Source organism: Euwallacea similis, chromosome 9 (genome assembly GCF_039881205.1).
Source record: "Euwallacea similis isolate ESF13 chromosome 9, ESF131.1, whole genome shotgun sequence".
Lineage (NCBI taxonomy): Eukaryota > Metazoa > Arthropoda > Insecta > Coleoptera > Curculionidae > Euwallacea > Euwallacea similis.
The window spans coordinates 856,976-874,802 of NC_089617.1; the positions used below are offsets into that span (position 1 = coordinate 856,976).

A 17,827-nucleotide genomic window follows, 5' to 3' on the forward strand; every position below is an offset into this window, starting at 1 on the left:
AGTATATCTGTTCATCTCCCCTGCTCTAAAGGATCTCCAATAAAATGAAATTAGCTCTATGAGAACACTCACATAAAGCCCGTCTATCACTCAAACGATATCGAACGATGGCAGCTGCAACGTTGCATTGCCGCAGCTTTACGAGTCACGTGAGAATTATTTACGAACTCTGGATCAGCGCTTTCGAGCCTTAAAGATGGCTCGCAAGGACTCCAGTAAAAAGTTGCAAGACGTATGATGATTGCCTTTCGTCATCGGAATATGTACGAAGCTTGTCTTAAAATTTTATATTTGGGCCCATAAAAGTTTCGACAAGGGTCAATACAGGTCGAGTTGTTTCTGAAAGAGAGGCCATTTTAGTATAAGTTTATGAGTGATGATAGGCAGAAGTTATAAATTGAGACCGAAAGAACAGCGAATACGTTGCACTCAAATAAACCACAGATGTGAATTGAATATGGCACTAAAATGAAGCAGAGAGTTACAATTAAGTCCTTTTCATTCAATTTCTCACAGATATTAAAAGTAGAATTAGTTTTCAATGAAACTTGCTCGCTTCTGTTGAAGTTTCTTGGAGTTAAAGCTTTGAGGTCATTGCCAAACTTAAATCGGAAATTAAGCTGTGTACCTCAAACGTTTTTTAATTTATCCGCAGTAGTGCTATTAAGAAAGTTTCCTTTTAGATATCCGTTGGATGTGACATAACTAATTCTAGGGTGAAGTGGACTCGGTGATCAATCATAACAAATGTTGGCAAAATATGAACTTTTACAAGGATGAAGGATAGCACTTTTCATTTCTTCAGAAATAACACACCCATGTGCTGAAATGTGGAATTGCCTTATTGCAATTTCCATGGCCTCATACAGAGACAGCTTTGGAGATAATAGGAAAGATTAACAGATTAAAACTTTGCGAAAATCAGAGAACCTAATTTGGAGCGCGTTCGAACCACTTCGAAATTCGATCGCACGTTGAGAATTGAATCACGTAGACGGCAAATGGATGAAGAACCATGTTCCACATCATCATATTATATCTAAAGCTGGCATTATTCGAATTGACTAGAGGAAACGACTGAAAATCAGTTTTTTTCATATCGGGTAACTGTGTTATCTCTGGAAAATTAGAAATTAGCAGGTTCATTCATCATCGGAAATGAAATCTGAAAAAAGTGGAATCGAGTATGCCATAAATAACCTAAAACCTAAAATTCCATAAAGTTCAATCACTAGAGAGCTAGGTTGAAGGTGAAGTTAGGAGACCTGCATTAACCTTAAATCTTGAAGAAAGACGATGTGCTACAGCGATGAAGTTGGTGATTTTTCCTATTTTCGCCTGGCCTCTAGGTCCTCAGACCGTTCTGGATAAAAAAGAATTGTATGTGGAAGTACTCGAAAATATATCAGGTGAACCATCATCAAGAAAAAGATATACAATACAGTTGTGATTGGGAATTAAGGGAGATGAAGGCGAGGAATGTTCGAATTTTCGTTTACCGTGGAGATAATATCAGATACCCAGTTTAAGTCCCAAAATAGACACAATACTTCTTTCAGAATATCAGAGAAAAATCTCTCCGAAACGTCCTTAGACTTTACTATCTGAAAATACCTTTTTCCTCGCCTAAACGAGCACCACTGTCAACAATTCCGCAAGCCGTCCCGACATTCGCCGACTATAAAAGAATAAAAATAATAGAATTGGACATACTCGAAAAGATAAATTTCCGCCAAAGACCGAGATTGATTCGTAAAAGTGAGATAGAAAAACGTTGGAAAGTGCAAAAGAAACACCTCAAGTTCAATTTACACTTAAAAGTCCGCACAAAAAGCGAAGCGGGTCTTTATCCGCTATGACGAGTGATCAATCAAAGGTACAGAATAGCGCCTAAAGAGCGAAATGGGAGAGGTTTGTCGCGGGCCTTTTATACTCAACAGGAGTGAAATTTTAGTGCAGTGTTTGGGGGTTTAATCGACCCTGGAATAACGTTTTGTTTAACTGCGGCAATCACAATTTGGAGAACCGTTGATGATCCTCACAGTTAAATTGCGAATGTGGTAGGTACGCTAATCAGTAAACGCTAATGGGATTTTCTAGCTGAATTCAAGCCGTAGCTGAGTTAATATCATTTAGATGCATCTGCTGACAGGCAATACTTCCTTGAAAGTTTCAGGAGTAATTTAGACGAACGCAAATTAAATAATAATATGCGGCTTGCTCAATTATAAGGAAACTAGATAGGGAATTTGCCATTACACGTAATAGCTGCACGAACTGTAGTTAGGTTTAGCAACTCATTTAAAAATTCAGGACTTTTAACAAACTCTCAGACAAAACCGATTTCCCTGTTCTCAAAAGAGACATCGGTTAATACGAAAGTTTTACAGCTTTGTGTCGAAAGTTTTCACGAAAGGAGTTTGAGAGGACAAGTTACTTTTACCTCGTGGAGCACTCCTTTAATATTTGAAACTATACTTGGGTTTTATGTTTGTATTGTTAGAAAATTTGTTGTTCATTAGTCTCGCTTTTGTCGTTAAGAATGTATTTTCATTTGATAACGAGAAAGATTAATGTCGCCAGCCAAGATTTTTTTTAAATTCATATGTTCACGGCTTTCATGGAGCTTCCAGTGTTCAAGTTAGATTTATGAAGTGTAGTTCAGAAAAATGACTTTTAGTACAATGGCCTATGTAGCACTTTCGAGGGATTATTTAGGACGAGTTTAACTCTTCAATGTTAAACCAGAACATTCCACATTCCAATGGCATCCAATCGAAATGTCTGAATGAGTTTCATCTTGACACCACTTATCAATAGAATTTTCTCACTTATTGCGTGTTTGGGTATAGAGGATTGTCATTCTTAATTAAATAAAAAAGTAAAAAAATAATTCTTAGGTAACCAAGTTTGGAGTTGTATTTCTACAATAACGAAGAGCGAAGTAGAGGGACATTCCAAATCCCCAAGAGCCAAGGCCACAAAGCGTTCGCTTTTCTTCAGAACGGTTGAGGTCATTTTATTGCATTTTATCCTCGCCTAATGTAAGACCCTCGGAAATTTGATTTTGATATTTTGATATTTAAATATTCAAATTCGTAATCTGAGAATCTCCTATTTAGCGCTGAGTAGTTTAAAACAATTTAGGTGTTTCCATCGTCCATAACAATCTATTCAAGCCCGACCATTTAGATTTCGCGGCAACGAAGTTCCAACTCTCAGCAGGAAAATCCATCCCCAGAGACCCAGCATAATAGATGAATGGGTCAGCCGCTAGTAGTCTCCAACTGCAATGCGGCCATTGTGTATGTACCAAACGGATGGATGGACAGACAAACAGGACAATATACGGCAACGGGCTAAAACATAAATTGGGCACAATAGAGACCGGAAGTTGCATCGCAGGAAGCGTCACGAAAACGCAGCCAGGGCTTCGTCGTCGAGTACGAATCCGGCTCCTGCCAGGCGACACTCGCAGGACTTGTCAGAGGTTGTTGTGCCGTTGTCTTCTCCTGGAAATATCTCGAAACTTTCGAGGAAATAAATATTGCTTGTCAAGCCCTGTGCAGCTGAATGCCATTACGTAAGTAAGACTCAGGAGATGAACCAGTTACAAAAGACCTCTAGGATATATGTATGGATAATAACGATCCTGCTTTGTCTCAAGGGCATTATTTATGGGACAATTGTTGGCATACGTTATCAGCAGTTGTAATGCCCTTCCTTCATTACGCCCTAATAAAGATAACCAATCGTCTCGAATCGAAGACTATTATATTAAAGATACTCGTTTGGAGGGATTCACCGGTTGAAAGTGCTCCCCAGGGGGACAAAGTGGCGAAACTGGAGACAAAAGAGAGACCCAAGCCCAATACTGCTGACTATCCGCGTTATGAACTTCGAAACGCGGTCTTAAACTACTCCCAGCCCTTAGGCTAAAAGGACAGTCTCACGATAACAATAAAACACATATTTTCGATTACTTTATAAATTCATATTTTTCTTTCGTCCACGTGAAACGTTTGAAACAGTGGAAACAAGGAAATTGAAGACATTTGTTAAGTTTTTAAATCCTCCTAACAAGGGAAAATAAATGAAAAGACTGTAAAACAAATGGTAAGAAGTTGTAACGTGAAATATAGAGAATGGGAGAGTTTTGGTTTTTGATAATTGGATACTACGAAAGAGGAGCATAAAAGCGCGCCAAGTAGTATTATTTTGCCCTGTTTTAATGACCCGAGGAGAGAAAATAGGCTTTTGAATTTAATCCTTTGTTACGTAGGTAATATCCATTATGTTTTTCACTAAATTGTAAGAGGATATGTAAATATTTTAACTACAGAGGTAAGGTTTCGTTATCCAGGAGTAGAATAAAGTTTGTTTTTGGGTAGAGGAAACACAATATATGAAGAACTTTTATGGTAATTACCGATTCATTTTCCTCATTTACCCACATTTATAAATATTGTAATTTTACTAAACTCCCAATAATATGTAAGTAAGCACAGAAAAGCAAGCACAACTACATTCGAGATACTTGCTCTAGCCATAATGAGTCCTGGATATTAGAAAGCGACAGAATTTCGATTCAGAAGAGTGTAGGCTAGGAATGTTGGAAGGAACATGAAGGTGAAATAAGTTATTTGTGGGGAGCAGTAGCTTACGTCCGATTTTTTACATTAAAACATTAACGTAGTCTATTTTCCTATCCCCCGAACCAAGCTGAGGCAACATAAACTAACATGAGAGGAGCAAATGACGTCAACACCAAATTCCGTCAGCAGACGCCGTTGAAAGGAATTCTTCTCTTCCATAATCAGATTTTTTAATGTAAAACCTTCTACTGAGATTCCACAATTATTAAATTTCTGAGCCTACAAATAAACCGATCACGACAACGTGTGCCTGATGTCCGAGTGTCCCCAACCGATAGATAAGACAATTCTTTATATCAATAAATATCAGCTAATATCCACGAGCTAAATTTTCATCGAGATTCAATCAGCCACAGCCTCTATCTCTCCTGTAACAATTTAACCCCAAGATATCTGGTTAATTAAGTGTGTCAAAGGGTGCTACGAAGTGAAATAGAGAGTGACCGTCTCGTCTATCCGTAACGATTTTACGAGAGGGCGACTTACGCGTGAGTGACACTCGGCTCTGATGCTTTTAGAGCCGCTCAATCCACGCTTTATTAGGTTCGACAGACCGGCTACGTGTTTAATATGGCCCGCACAAGAAGGATCAATGTTCGACCGTTAACTTTTGTCCAAAACGGATTTAATATGGACGCGCGTGTTTCCGCATAATACCGATCTGATTTATGTCGAAACCTTTATGTCGCTTTTCGTGCCAATGATGTGGCGCCTCTTTTCGCCTGTAAATAAGAGGTTTATGGGACGATTTCGCTTTACAGTGGTTCAATAGCTGAGAAACAAAAACACTATATAAAAACATAGGAACTGTTCTCTGGAATCGAGGTTTAGATGGGAAAAATAGCTTTAATAGGTCCGTTCGAGTGAGGATCGCTGTTGGTCGGCTTGAAATCGTGAGGTCACGTCTCAGAAATATTGGACGTTAAACACGAGTGGACAACCCCGGAAGAGCGATGCCGGCTGACGTCGACGAAAGAAAATTTCGGACGTGACACCGGCGTTGATAAAACGGCGTGGGTAATGAAAGAAAATTGTAATTTATTCCTGGAAATATGGTGCTGATTTATTGTCGAGGAGAAACTCGCCTTGAAACAAAATAAATTTACTTGCGAACATTAATAGTAGATTACACATCCAGGTGGAAAGTGTTTCTTTTCTGTCGAGAACAAAAGACAGCAAGCCGAGGCGCTCAGCGCCGAGGTTAGCTATTGCTCGAGACATGCAAAGAATACTTTCCACAGTGGTGTGGATACCATTATATTTACACCCGCATTTTAATGAAAATATGAAGGAAGATGTGAAGTTATTTAAGCAAGCCTCCGTATATACAATTAAAGTCTACCCGGTGTTTGGCGTGTATCCCTTTTCTGGGTATATTCCACAAGATATGCGTAAGGAGATACAAGAGGCCTCTGAGAAGTTGCGGCATATTTGAGATCTGTTTGAGATATTATTTTTCGAAGTATTATAGTAACCGGGTGAAAATTACTCACTGTCCATCAGGCTGGAAAATGCCAGATATACACCTCAAGAACCATTTACCTGAAGACATAAGCTCTCTCCCGGGCCCAACCACTACAGCTGGTTGCCTCGTTAGGTCTCCATCTGGAACATCCTGGTCTCCATCTCATCTACCAAAAAAAAAAGACATCCTTCCCCCCCAGGGGCTGATTTTTTTGAAGCGGATATCACTCACATGTAACTCTTCAAAACACTTCTTCCTCACTTATTATTTATTGCCCTGGATTTTATTACGATGGACACGAGTTAAAGGAACACCCAGGAGAGTTCCACCAATCTATTATCTAGTCGCATTATTCCGTGTCCATTAGACACTGTCAATACTCCCAATTGACGCGACTGATATAAGTTTAAGGTCAACTTTCAAAAAGCTTTAAGAGTCCTAACGATAAGCTCGGGCTCCGAGGTTTTCAACATTGACGGTTTTCGGGACCCATTTTGACTCTTGCAATAGTTTCCCCATTGATAGTATTAACCCATAGTCCTACCAATGAAGCTTAGTGGCGAATACCAGGATAAGATAAAAATACGTAACTAACTGCTTCTGCCTCACAAGTGATCATACGGGTACTTCACTTTTGCTTGTCTTTTTTGTGAATGTCTTTATGACTATTGAATAGAGGGCAAAATGAGCTTACTATGATGTCCAGTCTGCCGAGAATTCTCTAAATACGTTGGCAGATATCTCAGCAATTTAATGCTTTTCCAGCACATTACCTAAGGCAGGATCATCGGCTAGAGTGCGCTTCTCAATCTTCTTCAATGATATATCAAATTTAAATTTCGCGAATGCCATCGATCCTTATTAAATAGCAAAGTAACTTTTGGTAGAAATTACGAACTTTGTTTCGTGTTTCAATGACACTGTCATCTCCTCAAGCAATCCTTAATCTCTCATAGGGCAGTTTTAAGTACCTTCCCCTTTCTTACTTTATGCAAGTAAACACTGTTGTAATAATAAGAAAAGAAATTGGCTTAAGGCAGAATAGAGAAGTAAAAGAATTTTTGTCGCGCTCCAACACCTGTATAGGGGAAACGAATTCCGCAGGAAAATGCAAATTTCATATTCGAAACACGTTTGCCAATTCTGGCACTGCAATCTGCGCCGAAAGACTTCTTTCTTACACTTTCCACTTCGCACAATCCAAGAACGTTTTTGCTGCAGGCATGTATCGACTCCGCTTTTCTCTAATTAAACTGTTCTTATATTTTATAGAACTGATGCTCGAGGCATAAAAACGCTACTCCTTCCTATTGAAATCAGGAGGAGCAGTAGCGGATCTGGAGGAGCGCACCACGGACAAGTCCCCCTTACCCCTACAAGCGAAAGCGTCCTATTAGAAAAAGTTTTTGGTAAACGCCTCACAGAAAAGTCCAAGACAACGTCGACTCCATTAAACGAGTGTAACATTTTATCAATTCTTCATAATGTGCACAGTTCTACTATTTTACATTCAACCACTTAAGGATGCTCAAACTTACTTGTATATATGTACGTATTGATAGCATCTACATCTCATTTTATTAGTATTTCGACCAACGTAGTCGAGCTAATGGTATAATAATTACGTCCCTTCCTGCTCTAGAACTCCAAATATCCGGAAGCTAAATGTATCACATTTCAGTTGACAAAACATCCAGTTTCCAGTTCGAAACTATGTCCAATGCAAGGCCCAACTTCAAAATGACCAAATGCAGCAGTTCTAAATCCAAGTCTTGTCGTCATTTCACTTGCATGAGTTATATTTGCCTTTGCTATTCAACGTTACGTAGTCTAAATGGAAACTGTTAATAATTTAAGCTACTTAAAATTTCCTGATTTTCAATGTCGAAAGCATTTAGTTTAACCTCGAGGTGTCGCTTTTTGCAGGCACCTCGGTACTAATTAGTCTCAAATGTTCTCATTGCTTCTCTCAAAATAATACTACGTCATTGTGTAAGACGGTTAATTGTGCATGAGGCGCTTCTGGCCCGAAATTACTTTAAGTACCTCTGCCAAAATCGACTTGGAAAGATTGGAAGGGTCTGGCACTTAATCGGAAACAAAGTTTCAGGTTTTCACTGTTATTGAACTTATTTTGATGTTTGGAATGAATATTTGAGTATCAAGGGTTTGTGGGGAGTAAGAAATAACTTTTGCATGGCAAAAAGGTCGCCCATAAAGCCGCAGAAATCGTAAAAAATTTAACGGTTGGTCGGTTTATGTGAAGTTTCATTTGGTTTCCGTAATAAGAAAGATCTTGATACATGTAGTTCGAATCCAATATGCAGTCAACTATGAAATGTACATTTATTAAGCAAACGTTTCCTTTATGTTTAGATGCCAAAAATAAGAATATTTTTGGTGTGTCGTTAAACATTTTATATCAATACCAGGCCATTATTGATATTTACGATGTCAACAATGCCATTACTGCTATTATTGACGTTGTAGAAAAAACTAAAACGTACTCGTTCAAGCCCGGAGTAACGACCTTACTTTAACACGTTCATATGTATCTAGCGACCCGCTATGTTATATTTATTAACTTGGGCTTCTCTTGCCGAACCCGAAAAGTGTTTACATCTTCTCTCCCTTGGTTTCACAACTTGTTTTCCATCTTAAGCGAAATTCCAGGAGCCAAAGTTCAAAGAACAATTTGACTCTTTAATCTTCATATTCAATCAGATCCCCTTTTACTGTCCTTTTTACGAAACCCTCCGTGTCGACTTAATACGAGAATCTGTTCACCGTCTTAGTTCGAACTCTTCTCTCTAAAAATCAAAAAAATCGCTTGAGTCGTGAATCCAGCGGACAGTTGTGTTGCCTTTCTTAAATGGCCCGCGCTTCCATCACGGTCGTAAATTGAAAAGCGGATTTTCAAAGGTATTATTTTTAGTTCCCCCAATAGTGAAACGGGCATTTTGCATCTCTAGAAATATTCAAATATCCACTTACACAACGGCCGAGACGTGTCGTGAAAAACATCTTTCGAGAACTCTAAAGTACCAATTGCATTTAAATTCTTGCTATCAACGCTTCGCTATAAACAAAAAGTTTCAAAATAAAGCGAAATGGGGTTTTTATATCCCCAACCCCAGAATCCTTTCCGCGTTTTCCAGGAGAATTGCAAAATTCATGCAGTCGCCGCAATTTATTTTCTACATATACGGCTTTGGAGTTCGGTTCCGAAGCGAGAGGAATAGTTCCCATATTGCGTAGGGTGTCTGGACTGGGAGAAGGAAATATGTTTATGCTAAATACTTTCGGCTTAAAAAACCGCCAACCGATCTCTTTCCAGGGCGTTTCAGCAATGAAATATAACCAGGAACTGCTTAGGTTTTGCGACATAAAACTGCATAAGCCATGATGGATAGTTCTTCAGATAGGGGCAGGATTTATATCTTTTGCAACTGTGTGTGTGTATTTTTCAAAACGCTGAATGAGCCCACAGAAGCAATCCTGGCAATTGCTCCACTGTTTCCATCATATGAGCTATTTAATAGCATTATTCGCCGAACCTGACGAAGCAGCATAGCAGGGAGTTTCTTTCATGTATGTCCATGCATTTACGATGATGGGTTTAGTGTTGAGCTTTATTGACTTCCCAACAGTAATATGGCAGGGTCCTAAGTGGCTTAATTGTTTGAATTATGGAAACTTCGACTAGATAGTAAGATAATTAGACCGAAAAGATCCTTAGTTCTGGGCTTTGGCTGCCATTGCCTAAAATTTGAATGCGCTCGTTACTGTTGCACGCCGTAATTTCGAGGGAAGGTGAGTATAAGAACTTCGGAGGTTATGGCAGACCTAAAAGAAAAAAACAGCTATAAATAATTAATACTGCCATATCGTATTGATTTATTAAGAAATTCAGTTAAGCAGAAATCCAGGGCGTCGCACAACTCTTGACTTTGTTGGATCTAGCCCTTGACCTCGACGAAAGTTAAATAAATAAAAGGAACGTGGAGTGACCTGAGACACACCAAATTCTGACGTCAAGATTATAACTGAAGGTAGGGATGGAAAATTCATCAGGTCTCTTTGAGCTATCATAATTGAATCATTAGTTTAATATCGAATTTGTGAAAAAGTCGAATCTAAGCTGCTAGCAGGTTTCTTCGGTTAACATATCTTTGCTGACCTTACGAATCCATGGTTCATGACGTCCGGTACGGTCCAAAGCCCTTTAGCACTAAAAGATATCGCCCCCGATGGAAAACAGCTAACTTTTTCAATTTCATGCCCTGGGTCCTTCGATCGCAATAAAATTGTAACTGAAAATATACAATTCTAGAGTTGGCGACAGAGTCGAATTTACGGAGGCGAATTTCTCTATGGGGCGACGACAGTCGTTCGCGAAACTCCATAAATCGCACTTTGAACGAGTTTAATATCCCGATATGATATGATTACTGCTACAGGATTCCGTCTTATATAAAAGATGTGGCAGCCAAGATGTGATATTAACTGAAATATATGGGATTTTTATTTAATTTAATTTCTTAGGGCGGATGTTCCAAGGAAGAATTATTAAGGATACTTAGGTGAGGAAGGGACTTCGGCACCATTGAAAACCTTTCAAAATGGATTTTGGATAAAAGGGGGATGAGCATTTACTGAAAATTAAAGAACGAACTTCCATTCGCTTCTGGATTTTACACCAGATTGATGCGCAGTTGACTATTCCAGACTTTCCAGCATCGATCAGCTGCAGCCAAAATCATATTCCTAGATTCGAAATCGTACATTGTGGGTGCCAAATGATAAGGGTTTAGGTAAAATAAATCGTTTTGCAAAAAGTGCCATTTGTAAAAGTCCGACCAGGGAGGGCGTTGCGTTTTGTTTTAACAGGAAGAGCCTGCGTTCTTGCCTTATACCTCGAGATATTATCACAAGGTAAACGTATAGAAGCAATAAAATTGCCAACGACTTTTATCTACATATCTGTAATAAGAAAGATGATGAATATGGAAAAAAAAAGAAAAATCCAGCCCGGACCTAAAATATAGCCCCACACACAACTGCATTTTGAGAGATAAGCCTAGTCTAATATACTGTCCTTTTATGTAAGCAAAATGAACCCTAAATTTTCAACGCTTTGTATGCAAAATTAACACGTCAAATATGTCCGAAATGTCGCGTCAATCATTAGTTCTTTAACACAAATTTGAGTGGAACATTTTCAGTTTTTGTGGTGAAGGAATATGGGAGACTGCAATAAGAAGAAAGACGATAAAAGTCTGACAAAATCGAATATTTTCGTATATCAGCAGTCGACTGGCGAAAGGGTGGAACGCAAGGTGGATGATTGCAAGGAGAAAATAAAAATTCGTAAGTTTTATGTGGTCTTACAGTGAAAGAAAGTTGGCAGAGATCGATAATCATATTAACACGTTGGTGTAACAAATGTCCTTAGGAATATGATAACAAAGGAAGATAGGTGCTATGAAAAAATCAATCCATATAAGTGTCATTCCTAAACAGTAGAAAAATACGGACAAATAACCTCTATGGGCATTTGATATAGAAAGTCAACCAGAGTCCTGTTTACACAAGTGTAGTGCATTTTCACTTGTCTTCAAATCTCTCAAATTAAGCTCTCAAAAATTTTACTCTTCTGGCCAAGGCCCATACTTTTGCATATACCTAAACTTCAGGGCCTGAAGGAATTCGCTAATTAATCCTTTCGAATATAAAATTTCAGTTTCATTATGTTTGTTCAACTTTTAATAGACCCAACTTGTGGAAATTTACTGTCGATAATAAACTTTTAAGTAAGCTTTTTATCCTTGTTTTTGTACAATAAATGAGAAGTTTTTCCAAGTATCTGACCCCTGAGGACTCGTTATATTTATGCCCGTGTCTAGGCTTCAAAGCCTGAAGAACTTAAGTACCTAGTTAATGCAATACATTCGAGTCTAATCGCAAAACAGAAATAGGTCAACAACTTGCAATACATTTTGGAAATTGCCAGGCTCAGTACTGCCGATATTTTTGTAGCCTTGTTAAAATTTACTTGTTTTATCGGGGTAAGACTCTAATACACCTCGAAACTCTGCTGTGTGATAACTCCAACAAGACCCTAAAACGCTGACACACGAGAGTAGAGAATACGTCCCCAGGAAAGACTAGGAGGGACCAGGGTGAAGGGTGGATCGAGATGGAGGAATCAAATCAGCGCTTCGAAATCGTTGAGTCGTAGAGTTCTTCTCTGTTTTGATTCAGTTATTTTCAATTAACGTCATCTTCTTTGAAGCTTGATAACTTTCCATTTCGTCATTTTTGTCGTTTTGTGGTGTAGAGTCCTTCAGATATTTTTTACTTGACCCACTCAGAAAATGATTTCCAATTATACAAAAATCTTTCCATCAAATTTCAAGGAAACCTGATATACAGACCTCTTATACATATTAAATAATCTACGAGTATTTTTAGAAGTATGTATTTTTATTCTGATAAAAAAATTAATCGATTCATATTCCACAGCAATCTGCACTCCCAGTCCGAAAACCATCAAAATATGCACCGGCAAAGATCTCAGACAAATGTGTGTTTCCAAATTATGCGCTTGCGACCCCCCCAAAAAGTACAAATTCGTATTTAAGAAGGCTTTAGGTAAAGACTTATTAACAATCCGTAATTCCCCTTTATATTCCATTAGCTATCTTGTTAAGGTTTTGGTTTAAAGTTAACAGTAGCTGCTGCCGTGGCATACAAGACTTATCAGATGGGCATTTGGGGAAGCCCAGATGACACTCAGCGATTCTATAACTCTGCATGCACCATGTTTAGATTACCGAAGCCCATGAAAAATGACAAGTGGGATCCGCCTTCATGTCAATCTGAAAGCGAGTTTTTCTTGAAAAATTACTTAGATTTATTTGGAGTTTTTTGAGTTTGATAATTTTAGAAACAACCCTGCAACCCCCGTGTTCATTGCAACCTCCAATTAGAACTGAGGATTCCTTTGAGAAGATTAAGCATTGCTGGAATAAGGGTATAAATTTCCTTTTCTCTGGATTGGCCAGCATTCCTGCATATCTGTCCCAACATGAAGAAAATTCTGACAATGGGAAGCTCGACGATGCCAAAACGGAGCCCAACTGCTATTTCTAACCAATTAAGGAGGACCGTCCCAACCTCACCACGAACGTTAAAAATTTTATAGATCAAAAGTTTTGTGTTATGCGTAAAAAAGTTAAATACTTCTTCACGAACGGAACAAAATATATGCCGCTTTTTCTTAAAATCTCAAATATCAAAGCTTTTACGGAATAAACTAAGATTTGCCTTTCATGGAACAAAGTCAGGGAACTTTTGATTATATTCCTGTTATTTCAAAAGGACGGCTCAAAAGGCTGCCCCTATTTTACAAGTTTGAAGTAATGACTTTTGACATCGTTTATGAGTAACAAGATGAAACGCATTTGAATTGCTAAATATTTATTGTCTAGCGTTGCGAAATAAGCCTTTGTGGTTTCTCTGTAATATCGTTATGTTCCTGTGGGGATATTGTTTAAGGAAATGCCAGTAAATCTTAGTTGTTTATAGTAGTGTCTGGGAGGATTTGGTTTAAGGGGCTGGATGGGGTGAAGTTTTCAGAAATCAATAATTCTGCACTTAGAGTTAAAACTTGGTTTTAATTCTTTGCTTTTGCTGGGCCCCTAATTTATGTAAAGCTGTGTTTAGTAAGGATAGTTCCTTAACACAGTTTTGAACGTAATGAATTTTTAGTTCATTTTTTCAGTTGCTGTTAATGAGTTTCTGTCACCATCGAGTTTTTACGTTTGTGGGTATAATTCACCTTGAAAAAGGAAATGTAGTGTAAGTCTCAAAAAATATGCGAAAACCCTTCGTCTCCGTCTTATTAAATGTATCTCGTCCTTTGTAGTTAAACTTTTTTAGCTAATATTCCCCTTGAGAAAATAGAGCCCAAAGGAGAGTGAAGAAATTTAAGTGCTTTCAGCCCTTTTTTCAAGAGAATTTTTTTTATATGCAAAATTCAGATTCCAGATTTGTCTACATCTCCATATTATAAGTGTTAATATTTCCCCTTTATATTTCCCTTATCTTTAAATATTTCCGACGCTCCCAGTGAATTTTATGAGAGCTGCAATAACAGCAATTTTCTATAAATGAGCTAAAATTTATTGAATGAATTTAACAGCTCAATCTAATTACGCCATTTAATTAAAGCGCAAGACGAGAGCACCTGCAACTACAACTTTTTGATTAACAAACATCGAATCTTCGTAATCCGATTGTCTTATCCGAATAAATGACTCGTCTCGATTTGTCTCTCTGTTTTGCCCTCTCCGGACTACAGTCCCATTAATTAAAATTTGAAAATCAATCTTTAATCATCCTGAATTTAATTACGCAAAACAATATTGGCGCTTAGCTTTATTAATAGAATAGTATTAAATGTTTATTTGCCAGAAATTAGCTTTATGGCAACTGTATAGCGCGAAATTGTCTAGGTCGTAATAACTTTTTAATTATCTTTTAGCGCTCCCGCTTGGAAAAGCTGCAAATCCAGGCTGTCGCTGGCTCGCGAAATATTTAAAAGTGATGAGGATCAAACCTCATATATCATAAAATATATTCTACGCCGTACAGCTGGCAAAAGCCATCTAGAAAACATATTTCGATTAATATTTTAGAACTGCAATTCATTAATCATGTTCCAAATATGTGCGCCAGAAATCTCCGTAAATTTGCTTTCTGAAACTTTTACATGAGTGGGCTGAAAAGGCACGATTTTATTTTTGAAATAAACTGGATTAGAGGTTTAAAGTAGGTAGCTGAACAACGATAAGAAAGCTGACTTGTGACTGTTTAAAATAAATAGCTACCTTATTTTCTGGAGTAACGTCTATACATGGTGTTTCGCATTAGCGTTTTTTTTAATCTCAATAGAATTGAAACAGAGTAGGAGAGTAAAGGAAATATAAGTTTATTGCCAACCATGTCGCTTAAGGGCCAATTGCCACCAAGAACAAGATGATCGAATTTAACAATATAGGCTACCTAGTTGTTAAATGTAAATGAGTAAAAGCATTTTCCCAGTAGTCATTCTCTAATTCTCTCCCCGAGCAGCCCATCTGACCTGATTTCTTTATCTCGCTCGGTAACAAGTTAAAAGTGTTTATAGCTTTGTAGTCGAGACCTCTTTCAAAAAAGGTCGTGTAGTAAGAAAGAGCAGCATTTGGCCATTTTTAGTCACATGGACATGTTGTGGGCATGCTAGTTATTAGCAGCAAATTTTATTACTGTTTTTTTAATAGTAATCCGGAAGACATCTAAGTATCTTATTTCTGTGTTCGGAAGCCTCTCCCAGCACCAGTAGAAAAGTCCCAAAGCAGGATACCATAAGACATAACTAATTGCATATGAGCATGATAAAAAGACCGCAACATGTCAATAAATGTCAGGTCTGGAAGTTTATGAATGAACTGGCACAGGCCACTGAAACGATTTAGAAAACTCTCAATATGACCCTCAAAGCACCGACTTTGATAGAGCTTAACACCCAAAGATCCATGGAACTCATTTTTGGCACACTCTTATCTTTTCTTACACAGAATAATTTATGCGCCAAGTATGAGGACATATTAAAGTGTAGAAGACCGGTTTTTAGTGTATTTAAATTTAAATTGTCTTCCAAGCGCCATCGATCCATTTCCACAGCTGGTCGAGAACGGCAAGCGAAAAGGCTACAGAATGTTTTTAAACATGAGCCCTAGGTATTTCAATACAATGTATTTTACAGTTTTTGTTTTCAAATTAACCGTAGGTAAAATTACCTAAACGGTACAATTATTAGTTATGAAGGTAATTTAAGTGTTTTGCAGCTGTTATTACCAATGGAGTTGTGACAGGAACGTTCAATAAAAACACACACTAATCGACAATGGATTCAAGTTTCCTTTTGTATTCCTCAAGATCCTGTAGTAGGAACGTTCCTAGCATAGTTTCAATGGAATATTCAGCCAAAGTTTCTTACACAACCCAGTAGGTAATATTCAACTCCACGACACACAAACAATTACGCCACACCAGTTAACGTCCAATTTTCCAAATTGATAGATTTTATTTTTTTTTTAAACTTTATGACCTTTTAACAACTATCCAAGCGAGGAGAAGACTATTGATGAAGAAGTCTTTTTGACGTAAAATCAGATACACTGGCTCCATCTCTCCAACATAGAGCCAATTGTGATAGAACTGGACGAAAAAATTTTTATTGATTTTTCTCCAATGAGCGTAGTAGAGTTTTTTCAACACAGAGGACGTGACTTGTTTAGCATTCCCCCACAACAAAGATAATATTACTCTCAAGCAATCGCGACATCTAACAGTAGACCTGGACACAACATCCATTGATTTTTCTCCATTGCACTTAATGTAGTGTGGACCCTATCGAGGTCGCCCCGTATGCCACTTCCATATTTCCATTTATATGAATTTTCACACAAACATATGTTGAATAATGCAAACGTGCAACACAAGGTTTCGCAACGGTTCTATGCGCAATTCGTTTTATAATGTATAGGCCCCTTTATAGAAACGTTTCACAAAACGAAGGTCTAAACGGTAAAGAGAACACTCTATGAAAATATTATAATAATACGGTTCGCCTTGAAGTCTTTTAGACAGTAAATCAGAAGTTACTTACCACTGACCTCATTTGCCTTTAATTTACCTACGCAATAAATTCATCTATCCAACCAATATCAAAGTCAACCTAATGCGAAATCTAACGGTTGAAACTGGACATCAATTATTTCCATTGATTTTTTTCTATCATGTTTAGCGCATTTTGGGCACCATAATAGAGGACGCGACTTATGTGACATTCCCCAAAATAAAGGTAATATCGCTCTCAAGCTGTCGCGACATCTAAGAAAAGAACTGAAAATAACTTCTATTGATTTTCCTCCATTGTGTTTGGTAGAGTATGGGCCCTACCGATGTCGCCCTTTAAGTCAGTTGCACATTTCTAGTTATACACAATTTTTGAATGAATCTATCTTACTGTGGCCTTCCCCTACGCGAAGGTCTAAGGGCTAAATATAACATTTAATTAACAGATAAAAATAATGTGGTTGTTTATCGAGTCTTTTAGATATAAAATCAAAAATACCCACCAATGCTTCCATGTCGCCTAGCAGTTGAATTTTATATTAAGCAGTGATCATAATCTCAATATATGCATTAAATTTTTCTACATAAAGAGGAAAGTAATATAGGTTTTTCTTAAGTTCTCTAGGGTTTATTGATATTAACGGATACTACACTTTGAATTCTGCTTGCGGATAATAATGCTGGTGAGCCACTCGAAAGAAAGAGGACCTCCTGGATTCGGGGCGCTCTTAAGTACTAAACTAAGGGTAATTAAAACAGTGTCGTACCTTGGCTAGAAAGCAATTACCGACTTATGACACCACCTGAGTCGTTACCGTGGTACTGATAACACTTTGTCGGTACATTTCCATAGATGCCGACAAAGTGCGGCCGCGCTTCTCATCCGCGCCGACAAAGGGCGGCTATCCTTTTCCACAAGTACCGACAAAGGGTAGTTAGACGTTAATCATAAAATAGCAGAATCGCATGAAGATAACGATTGCGAAACCCTTTTCATTGACGAAAATACTTCTAACCAGGT

At 37.9% G+C, this 17,827-nt stretch overlaps 1 protein-coding gene across 1 annotated transcript; it reads left to right on the forward strand.

The window, feature by feature from the left end:
* The first annotated feature begins 11,228 nt into the window (after positions 1-11,228).
* Positions 11,229-13,328, forward strand: LOC136411010 (uncharacterized). The gene is made up of 4 exons (XM_066393416.1): positions 11,229-11,490; positions 12,646-12,774; positions 12,834-13,043; positions 13,085-13,328. Exons 1-4 carry the CDS (start codon positions 11,364-11,366, stop codon positions 13,273-13,275), a joined length of 657 nt encoding a protein of 218 aa, XP_066249513.1. The 5' UTR covers positions 11,229-11,363; the 3' UTR covers positions 13,276-13,328.
* Positions 13,329-17,827: the final 4,499 nt, after the last annotated feature.

Coding starts and splice junctions, on each gene's coding strand:
- LOC136411010 (XM_066393416.1), top strand. CDS start 11,364: ATGGGAGACTGCAATAAGAAGAAAGACGATAAAAGTCTGACAAAATCG. Junction 11,491..12,645: donor CAAGGAGAAAATAAAAATTC/GTAAGTTTTATG, acceptor CATATTCCACAG/CAATCTGCACTCCCAGTCCG. Junction 12,775..12,833: donor CGTATTTAAGAAGGCTTTAG/GTAAAGACTTAT, acceptor TATCTTGTTAAG/GTTTTGGTTTAAAGTTAACA.